Source organism: Myotis brandtii, unplaced genomic scaffold (assembly GCF_000412655.1).
Source record: "Myotis brandtii unplaced genomic scaffold, ASM41265v1 scaffold165, whole genome shotgun sequence".
Taxonomy (NCBI): Eukaryota; Metazoa; Chordata; class Mammalia; order Chiroptera; family Vespertilionidae; genus Myotis; species Myotis brandtii.
In genome coordinates this window covers 3,251,563-3,262,861 of record NW_005356042.1, presented here as the reverse complement: position 1 = coordinate 3,262,861, position 11,299 = coordinate 3,251,563, and the positions used below count along the sequence as shown (strand labels likewise).

General features: G+C 40.5%; 1 protein-coding gene across 1 annotated transcript in view; it reads left to right on the top strand.

Moving 5' to 3' along the window:
- Positions 1-1,487: 1,487 nt before the first annotated feature.
- TDRD12 (tudor domain containing 12) overlaps positions 1,488-11,299 on the top strand; it is an 85,378-nt gene continuing 75,566 nt past the window's right edge. Inside the window, exon 1 of the mRNA XM_014536781.1 lies at positions 1,488-1,571. Coding sequence (XP_014392267.1) covers positions 1,548-1,571 — 24 coding nt within the window. The 5' untranslated portion in view covers positions 1,488-1,547. The remainder of the gene's footprint in view (positions 1,572-11,299) is intronic.

Below are 11,299 nucleotides of genomic sequence, written 5' to 3'. Positions count from 1 at the left end.
TTATGCAAGTGTTTGTTGGCTTATTCCTGAGGTAGTAATAAAAGCTAACCCTCTCTGAGTGCTTCTTGGGTGTCTTTAACTTCATATAGTATGACCTCATCTAATTCTGAGACCCATTCTCTGAGTCCCAATTTTCAGGCTTCTAAGTGTTCAAAGTTTGAGACCTGTTCAAAGTTTGTGGTGCCTTAACAATAGCAAAAAAATACACATCTGGGGAAGAACCTGGCTCGTGAGGCTGTAGTTTGTGACCTTTGATGGTAATAAGAATGCCCCTGACCAAAATTTGGGATATCCTGCCGGTGGAGGGCCAGGTGGGACGAAAATCAGTAATGAGGACCTTTCCAGAAGGAGGAGGGGTGGGAGGTGGGGTGATGTTGCCTGCATCAGTGGCTAGTCATGATTCTCCCTTATCCTAAGGATGGGACGTGAAGAATGGCTAAGAGGGAGTCAGAGGGTAGGACCTTCTGGCCAGTCAACCACGAACTAATTTGGCCTGCAGGCGGCCACTCTGCCCCTTGGTGAATGTAGGAGTCCCTAGACCAGTGGTTCTCAACCTTCCTAATGCCGCGACCCTTTAATACAGTTCCTCATGTTGTGGTGACCCCCAACCATAAAATTATTTTCGTTGCTACTTCATAACTGTAATTTTGCTACTGTTATGAATCATAATGTAAATATCTGATATGCAGGATATATTTTCATTGTTACAAATTGAACATAATTAAAGCATAGTGATTAATCACAAAAATAATATGTAATTATATATGTGTTTTCCGAGGGTCTTAGGCGACCCCTGTGAAAGGGTCGTTCGACCCCCCAAAGGGGTCGCGACCCACAGGTTGAGAACCACTGCCCTAGACCTTTGGAGGTCCGACCATTGGAGGTCCGACCTTTGTAGGTCCGTGACCTTTGTAGGTCCGTGACCTTTGTAGGTCCGTGACCTTTGTAGGTCCGTGACCTTTGTAGGTCCGTGACCTTTGTAGGTCCGTGACCTTTGTAGGTCCGTGACCTTTGTAGGTCCGTGACCTTTGTAGGTCCGTGACCTTTGTAGGTCCGTGACCTTTGTAGGTCCGTGACCTTTGTAGGTCCGTGACCTTTGTAGGTCCGTGACCTTTGTAGGTCCGTGACCTTTGTAGGTCCGTGACCTTTGTAGGTCCGTGACCTTTGTAGGTCCGTGACCTTTGTAGGTCCGTGACCTTTGTAGGTCCGTGACCTTTGTAGGTCCGTGACCTTTGTAGGTCCGTGACCTTTGTAGGTCCGTGACCTTTGTAGGTCCGTGACCTTTGTAGGTCCGTGACCTTTGTAGGTCCGTGACCTTTGTAGGTCCGTGACCTTTGTAGGTCCGTGACCTTTGTAGGTCCGTCAGGCGGCGAACGGGGAAGAGTCGCGACCCCCACGGAGCGCTGAGGCGGGCACTCCTAGAGACTCCGCTTTTGTCCCCCAAGTTTATTCCTAGTGACTTGCGACGGAGACCCGGGAAGGGGCGCGGCCGTGACGGTGTTATCGTCCCAGGGCGAGCCCGCGGGGTGCAGCGAGGCGCTGGGAAGATGCTCGAGGTCCTGGTGCTGAAGGTGAGCGAGCCGGAAGCCCGAGCGGGCGGTGGACGCCCCAGCTCCCCTGCAGGTCCTTCCGGTGGGGACAAGCGTTTGACCGCGGGTAGGGGTGCCGGATGCGGTCCTGGATTCTTCTTTTTTTTTTAAAAAAAAATTTTTTTTGTTTTATTGCTTAAAGTATTACAAAGAGTATTACATATGTCTCCTTTTTTCCCCCCTTGACATTCCCCCGGCCTCCCCTACCCCCCAGTGTCTTGTGTCCATTGGTTATGCTTATATGCATGCCGGTCCTGGATTCTTTAAGTAGAACCACCGACATTTGAGCGCAGCGGAGCCCCATGCACTGTGTAGGACATAGCATAAAAAGTTATTCGCTGTTTTTCCGAAATTCAGATGAATGCGCGTGGCCAGTATTTACTAATCCAGAATCTTAGGGGGTGGGCCGGACTGTTCTCCCACGCACCCCGCCCGGGTCCGCGCTGGTTGAGGGCTCCTGCAGGCCCAGGTCGGTGGATACGGGGACCCTGACCTGTTCTCCCGACATGGGTCCTCTCCAGGGGGTCACTATCCCCTTTGGACAGGGGCGGGGGTGACCGGTAACTCCCTTCCCTCCCAACCCCTCATACATGCGTTTGGTCTCCATTCGTGGTGACTCCCGTCTGCTCGCGCGCCTCAGGGCCTGGATCCTTGGAGCTGGGATGGGGGGCGCGGGGTGGGCGTCGCGGCGGGGGCTCACCCCATGTGAAGCCTGCTGAGTGGGGCCGGCAGCTGCAGTTTCTCAAAGTCTTTGAATCAGGCGAGTGTACCTTGGCGATGCAAGAGACTTGGGAAGGCGTGCTGTGTTCACCATGTTACTTGGAGGAAGGAGTTTATAAACCAGAGCAAAGGGGTGGGTTTTGGTTCCTGGGAAAAAAGGAAATATAAATTATGTTGTTGTTTTTTAAAAATCATATTTCATTGGGCAGAAGAGAGGGCCTTAACAAATGATGGGATTTTTAAAAAAATCAAACTTTACGTTCCTATTTTATGTCATGTTATTTTATATGAATTGAGATTCATAAACATTTGAAGTACCTGATTCTGACAGAGGATTTGCTCTGAGACTTTTAGGGGTTTCAGATCTATCTGGCAAACTCCTCTACCATCTGCCCTAAATAGACTAGTATAATATCTCCTTAGAAAGATAGGGCTTGCCTGGCCCACACGGCTCAGTGTTTGAGCGTCAAGAGGTCACTGGGATTCCGGTCAGGGCACATGCCGGGGTTGTTGGTGTGCAGGAGGCAGCCAGTCAGTGATTCTCTCTCATCTGTGTTTCTAACTCTCTTTCCCGCTCCCTTCCTCTCTCGGAAATCAACAAACACACGTAAAGATAGGACTCTCCCAGGGGTACAGATCCTGCCACATGCTAATCCATCAGGCTAGAACTCTGGCAGGAGGAGCTAGACTTAAACTGCCTGGAACTTGGGAACCTCTCTCTCTTTCAATTGGATTCAGGAACCTTTTTTCTACCCCCTCAGCTTTGGTCTGCCCCCAACTTCCTGCTCTTACCATGCTCACACTGAGCAAACTTTCTAGACAGTATAGGAGTATTCATTTCCCCAAGTGTGGTATAAGTACCAGTTGTTTTCCAGATTAATTTAGCTTTTACACGGATGAAATATTTTCCCCCAAGTGTCCATCAGTAGATGAATGGACAAGCAAAATTTGGAAGATACATTCAATGGAATATTATTCAGTTCTAAAAAGGAAGGAGCCCTAGCCGGTGTTCTCAGTAGATAGAGTGCGGCAAGTACACTGAAGGGTTGTGGGTTCAATTCCCGGTCAAGGGCATGTACCTGGGTTACAGGCTCGATCCCTGGCCCTGGTTGGGGCATGTGCAGGAGGCAACCAATTAATGTGTGTCTCTTGCCTCCCTCCATCCCTTCCACTCTCTAAAAATCAGTGGGAAAAACATCCTCAGGTGAGGATTAACAAAAATAAACAAAGGATTCTGGTGATCCAGTTCCATTCAAGTCCCAGCTCTTTGGGTCCTTGGGGGCTTTGATTCTCCCTGCTATTTATTTATTTATTTACTTACTTACTTATTTGGGTTTATCCTTACTGAGGAAATTTTTTCCATTGGTTTTTAGAGAGAGTGGGGTCGGGGGGAGAGAAGCATTGACGTGAGAGAAACACATAGTTTGGTTGCTTCCTGCACATGCCCTGACTGGGGCCAGGTATTGAACCAGCAACCCAGATATGTGCCCTTGACCAGGAATCGAACCTGCGACCCTTTGGTGCATGGGCCAATGCTCTAACCACTGAGAACACGCTCCAGGGCGGTTCTGGGTGTTGTAGAAGGTCAAAATTCTCTCCTGTGAGCTTGCTTTGGTGACATGACTTAGGTCAGTGGTTCTCAACCTTGGCTGCACATTAGAATTACCTGGGAGTCTTTTTAAAATCCTGATTTATGGGCCTCATCCTCCGGAAATTCTGTTTCTTTGTTATGGGGTGGGGCCACAACATTAGTAACAAAGAAACAGAATGGATACTTGAGATAAGTACATAAACAGAATTTCTGAGGCCCAGAAATCAGGATTTTAAAAAGATTCCTAGGTGATTCTAATGTGCAGCCAAGGTTGAGAACCACTGACTTAGGTTATCCCTGAAAAACAACTCAGCATCTAATTAGAAACAGGACAAGGCCAGTTTGAGCTTGTTCTGGGGTTACACACATCTCAAAGGGATGGGAAGGATTCACAACTGTAAGCCCTTTAGTAAAGGGAGGTTAACGGCATTTGTCAGGTGTTGGCCAGAACAAACAATAAATTCTCCTGGCAGGCATTTTAGAGGGGGACTGGTCATTGTGGGGACACAGCCTTATGCGGCTGGAAGCCACACTAGAGTTTGGCCTCTTAGTGCAGAGGTTGAGACAAGTCTGTGTGCTGAGAGTTCTACAGTTCTCATGAGCAGCAGCTATAAAACTGTATTTCTTTCAACCGTCCAATGTTGCTTTTCTCTGGACTCCTTGGAGTCTTACCTGCACAATTCAGGGTCTGCCAAGGGTTGGGGGTTTTCTGATGCAGACTTTAGGGCTCTCCCTCTGTGGCTCTTCAGAATTTCTCCCCTTAATTTATAGCTGCTCTGGCAGGTCCATCCTCTGTTCTCTGGCTCCTCCAGCCACAGACTGACTTTCTGCTTGAGTTTGTAGCTGCTCTGCAGCACCTGGACTGGGGAGGGTTCCCGAAAGCTGCGTGTAAATGTAGAAAGAATACTAATGCGAACACCTGTATTCCTGCCACCTGGTACTTAGAAGCCAAATCTTGGGATGTCATTGCTTTTAGGCTCTTTCAGGAGGAAGAATTAGGAAATGGATACATGAGGTAAGTACATAAATGAGTTCCTATTTTCAATTCAAATTTAACTTTTCATTTTATATTTGTACCTTTAACAGTGAAAATCTTAGTTTCTAAGATAACAAGATACATTCAGAGAAATCTGACTTCCATCTCTGTCCTTTCTAGCCCACTTCTGGCTTCCTCTGTAGGTAATAATTTGTATTTGGTTTTGTTATCTACCATCATTTATTTCTTTTCACATGAGCAGAATGTATATTTCCTCTCTTTTAAAAAATAATGTATTTTGGCCTAGTACATTGTGCCTTGTTGTGTTGTATTTTGTGCCTTTAAATCAACGCAGCAGATCCAAGCAACAGCAGGCCCCTGATCACCGCAGCCTCCTGATCACCACACCCTCTGTCTGAGGAACAGCAGCTATACGTGAAGCCTCCCCCCACCAGCCAGAAGAGCCACCACAGCTGCGAACAGCACCCACCAGAGGAGCTGCTGCCAACTGGGAAACAGCTGCTACCGCAACTGTCCGAGCAGCAACCACAAACCAAGGAGCCCCTGCCACCCAGGGAGCAGCCACTGAATGACTCAACATCTACATATGTCAGCGAGATCAAACATGGGTAGGCAAAGAAACCCCCAAAGGAAAGAAAAGGAGGACTCGCCAGAAAAGCAGCTAAGTGATACAGAGGCATGCAACATGACAGAAAAAGAATTCAGAATAAGGGTCCTAGAATGCATACACCGGACGGAGGAAAAAGTCAACAACTTATTCAAGAAGCAAGAAGAAACAGATGAAAAAATCAACAGCTTATGCAAGAAGCAAGAAGAAACAGATGAAAAAATCAACAGCTTATGCAAGAAGCAAGAAGAAACAGATGAAAAAATCAACAGCTTATGCAAGAAGCAAGAAGAAACAGATGAAAAAATCAACAGCTTATGCAAGAAGCAAGAAGAAACAGATGAAAAAATCAACAGCTTATGCAAGAAGCAAGAAGAAACAGATGAAAAAATCAACAGCTTATGCAAGAAGCAAGAAGAAACAGATGAAAAAATCAACTACTTATGCAAGAAGCAAGAAGAAACAGATGAAAAAATCAACAGCTTATGCAAGAAGCAAGAAGAAACAGATGAAAAAATCAACAGCTTATGCAAGAAGCAAGAAGAAACAGATGAAAAAATCAACAGCTTATGCAAGAAGCAAGAAGAAACAGATGAAAAAATCAACAGCTTATGCAAGAAGCAAGAAGAAACAGATGAAAAAATCAACAGCTTATGCAAGAAGCAAGAAGAAACAGATGAAAAAATCAACAGCTTATGCAAGAAGCAAGAAGAAACAGATGAAAAAATCAACTACTTATGCAAGAAGCAAGAAGAAACAGATGAAAAAATCAACAGCTTATGCAAGAAGCAAGAAGAAACAGATGAAAAAATCAACAGCTTATGCAAGAAGCAAGAAGAAACAGATGAAAAAATCAACAGCTTATGCAAGAAGCAAGAAGAAACAGATGAAAAAATCAACAGCTTATGCAAGAAGCAAGAAGAAACAGATGAAAAAATCAACAGCTTATGCAAGAAGCAAGAAGAAACAGATGAAAAAATCAACTACTTATGCAAGAAGCAAGAAGAAACAGATGAAAAAATCAACAGCTTATGCAAGAAGCAAGAAGAAACAGATGAAAAAATCAACAGCTTATGCAAGAAGCAAGAAGAAACAGATGAAAAAATCAACAGCTTATGCAAGAAGCAAGAAGAAACAGATGAAAAAATCAACAGCTTATGCAAGAAGCAAGAAGAAACAGATGAAAAAATCAACAGCTTATGCAAGAAGCAAGAAGAAACAGATGAAAAAATCAACTACTTATGCAAGAAGCAAGAAGAAACAGATGAAAAAATCAACAGCTTATGCAAGAAGCAAGAAGAAACAGATGAAAAAATCAACAGCTTATGCAAGAAGCAAGAAGAAACAGATGAAAAAATCAACAGCTTATGCAAGAAGCAAGAAGAAACAGATGAAAAAATCAACAGCTTATGCAAGAAGCAAGAAGAAACAGATGAAAAAATCAACAGCTTATGCAAGAAGCAAGAAGAAACAGATGAAAAAATCAACTACTTATGCAAGAAGCAAGAAGAAACAGATGAAAAAATCAACAGCTTATGCAAGAAGCAAGAAGAAACAGATGAAAAAATCAACAGCTTATGCAAGAAGCAAGAAGAAACAGATGAAAAAATCAACAGCTTATGCAAGAAGCAAGAAGAAACAGATGAAAAAATCAACAGCTTATGCAAGAAGCAAGAAGAAACAGATGAAAAAATCAACAGCTTATGCAAGAAGCAAGAAGAAACAGATGAAAAAATCAACTACTTATGCAAGAAGCAAGAAGAAACAGATGAAAAAATCAACAGCTTATGCAAGAAGCAAGAAGAAACAGATGAAAAAATCAACAGCTTATGCAAGAAGCAAGAAGAAACAGATGAAAAAATCAACAGCTTATGCAAGAAGCAAGAAGAAACAGATGAAAAAATCAACAGCTTATGCAAGAAGCAAGAAGAAACAGATGAAAAAATCAACAGCTTATGCAAGAAGCAAGAAGAAACAGATGAAAAAATCAACTACTTATGCAAGAAGCAAGAAGAAACAGATGAAAAAATCAACAGCTTATGCAAGAAGCAAGAAGAAACAGATGAAAAAATCAACAGCTTATGCAAGAAGCAAGAAGAAACAGATGAAAAAATCAACAGCTTATGCAAGAAGCAAGAAGAAACAGATGAAAAAATCAACAGCTTATGCAAGAAGCAAGAAGAAACAGATGAAAAAATCAACAGCTTATGCAAGAAGCAAGAAGAAACAGATGAAAAAATCAACTACTTATGCAAGAAGCAAGAAGAAACAGATGAAAAAATCAACAGCTTATGCAAGAAGCAAGAAGAAACAGATGAAAAAATCAACAGCTTATGCAAGAAGCAAGAAGAAACAGATGAAAAAATCAACAGCTTATGCAAGAAGCAAGAAGAAACAGATGAAAAAATCAACAGCTTATGCAAGAAGCAAGAAGAAACAGATGAAAAAATCAACAGCTTATGCAAGAAGCAAGAAGAAACAGATGAAAAAATCAACTACTTATGCAAGAAGCAAGAAGAAACAGATGAAAAAATCAACAGCTTATGCAAGAAGCAAGAAGAAACAGATGAAAAAATCAACAGCTTATGCAAGAAGCAAGAAGAAACAGATGAAAAAATCAACAGCTTATGCAAGAAGCAAGAAGAAACAGATGAAAAAATCAACAGCTTATGCAAGAAGCAAGAAGAAACAGATGAAAAAATCAACAGCTTATGCAAGAAGCAAGAAGAAACAGATGAAAAAATCAACTACTTATGCAAGAAGCAAGAAGAAACAGATGAAAAAATCAACAGCTTATGCAAGAAGCAAGAAGAAACAGATGAAAAAATCAACAGCTTATGCAAGAAGCAAGAAGAAACAGATGAAAAAATCAACAGCTTATGCAAGAAGCAAGAAGAAACAGATGAAAAAATCAACAGCTTATGCAAGAAGCAAGAAGAAACAGATGAAAAAATCAACAGCTTATGCAAGAAGCAAGAAGAAACAGATGAAAAAATCAACTACTTATGCAAGAAGCAAGAAGAAACAGATGAAAAAATCAACAGCTTATGCAAGAAGCAAGAAGAAACAGATGAAAAAATCAACAGCTTATGCAAGAAGCAAGAAGAAACAGATGAAAAAATCAACAGCTTATGCAAGAAGCAAGAAGAAACAGATGAAAAAATCAACAGCTTATGCAAGAAGCAAGAAGAAACAGATGAAAAAATCAACAGCTTATGCAAGAAGCAAGAAGAAACAGATGAAAAAATCAACTACTTATGCAAGAAGCAAGAAGAAACAGATGAAAAAATCAACAGCTTATGCAAGAAGCAAGAAGAAACAGATGAAAAAATCAACAGCTTATGCAAGAAGCAAGAAGAAACAGATGAAAAAATCAACAGCTTATGCAAGAAGCAAGAAGAAACAGATGAAAAAATCAACAGCTTATGCAAGAAGCAAGAAGAAACAGATGAAAAAATCAACAGCTTATGCAAGAAGCAAGAAGAAACAGATGAAAAAATCAACTACTTATGCAAGAAGCAAGAAGAAACAGATGAAAAAATCAACAGCTTATGCAAGAAGCAAGAAGAAACAGATGAAAAAATCAACAGCTTATGCAAGAAGCAAGAAGAAACAGATGAAAAAATCAACAGCTTATGCAAGAAGCAAGAAGAAACAGATGAAAAAATCAACAGCTTATGCAAGAAGCAAGAAGAAACAGATGAAAAAATCAACAGCTTATGCAAGAAGCAAGAAGAAACAGATGAAAAAATCAACTACTTATGCAAGAAGCAAGAAGAAACAGATGAAAAAATCAACAGCTTATGCAAGAAGCAAGAAGAAACAGATGAAAAAATCAACAGCTTATGCAAGAAGCAAGAAGAAACAGATGAAAAAATCAACAGCTTATGCAAGAAGCAAGAAGAAACAGATGAAAAAATCAACAGCTTATGCAAGAAGCAAGAAGAAACAGATGAAAAAATCAACAGCTTATGCAAGAAGCAAGAAGAAACAGATGAAAAAATCAACTACTTATGCAAGAAGCAAGAAGAAACAGATGAAAAAATCAACAGCTTATGCAAGAAGCAAGAAGAAACAGATGAAAAAATCAACAGCTTATGCAAGAAGCAAGAAGAAACAGATGAAAAAATCAACAGCTTATGCAAGAAGCAAGAAGAAACAGATGAAAAAATCAACAGCTTATGCAAGAAGCAAGAAGAAACAGATGAAAAAATCAACAGCTTATGCAAGAAGCAAGAAGAAACAGATGAAAAAATCAACTACTTATGCAAGAAGCAAGAAGAAACAGATGAAAAAATCAACAGCTTATGCAAGAAGCAAGAAGAAACAGATGAAAAAATCAACAGCTTATGCAAGAAGCAAGAAGAAACAGATGAAAAAATCAACAGCTTATGCAAGAAGCAAGAAGAAACAGATGAAAAAATCAACAGCTTATGCAAGAAGCAAGAAGAAACAGATGAAAAAATCAACAGCTTATGCAAGAAGCAAGAAGAAACAGATGAAAAAATCAACTACTTATGCAAGAAGCAAGAAGAAACAGATGAAAAAATCAACAGCTTATGCAAGAAGCAAGAAGAAACAGATGAAAAAATCAACAGCTTATGCAAGAAGCAAGAAGAAACAGATGAAAAAATCAACAGCTTATGCAAGAAGCAAGAAGAAACAGATGAAAAAATCAACAGCTTATGCAAGAAGCAAGAAGAAACAGATGAAAAAATCAACAGCTTATGCAAGAAGCAAGAAGAAACAGATGAAAAAATCAACTACTTATGCAAGAAGCAAGAAGAAACAGATGAAAAAATCAACAGCTTATGCAAGAAGCAAGAAGAAACAGATGAAAAAATCAACAGCTTATGCAAGAAGCAAGAAGAAACAGATGAAAAAATCAACAGCTTATGCAAGAAGCAAGAAGAAACAGATGAAAAAATCAACAGCTTATGCAAGAAGCAAGAAGAAACAGATGAAAAAATCAACAGCTTATGCAAGAAGCAAGAAGAAACAGATGAAAAAATCAACTACTTATGCAAGAAGCAAGAAGAAACAGATGAAAAAATCAACAGCTTATGCAAGAAGCAAGAAGAAACAGATGAAAAAATCAACAGCTTATGCAAGAAGCAAGAAGAAACAGATGAAAAAATCAACAGCTTATGCAAGAAGCAAGAAGAAACAGATGAAAAAATCAACAGCTTATGCAAGAAGCAAGAAGAAACAGATGAAAAAATCAACAGCTTATGCAAGAAGCAAGAAGAAACAGATGAAAAAATCAACTACTTATGCAAGAAGCAAGAAGAAACAGATGAAAAAATCAACAGCTTATGCAAGAAGCAAGAAGAAACAGATGAAAAAATCAACAGCTTATGCAAGAAGCAAGAAGAAACAGATGAAAAAATCAACAGCTTATGCAAGAAGCAAGAAGAAACAGATGAAAAAATCAACAGCTTATGCAAGAAGCAAGAAGAAACAGATGAAAAAATCAACAGCTTATGCAAGAAGCAAGAAGAAACAGATGAAAAAATCAACTACTTATGCAAGAAGCAAGAAGAAACAGATGAAAAAATCAACAGCTTATGCAAGAAGCAAGAAGAAACAGATGAAAAAATCAACAGCTTATGCAAGAAGCAAGAAGAAACAGATGAAAAAATCAACAGCTTATGCAAGAAGCAAGAAGAAACAGATGAAAAAATCAACAGCTTATGCAAGAAGCAAGAAGAAACAGATGAAAAAATCAACAGCTTATGCAAGAAGCAAGAAGAAACAGATGAAAAAATCAACTACTTATGCAAGAAGCAAGAAGA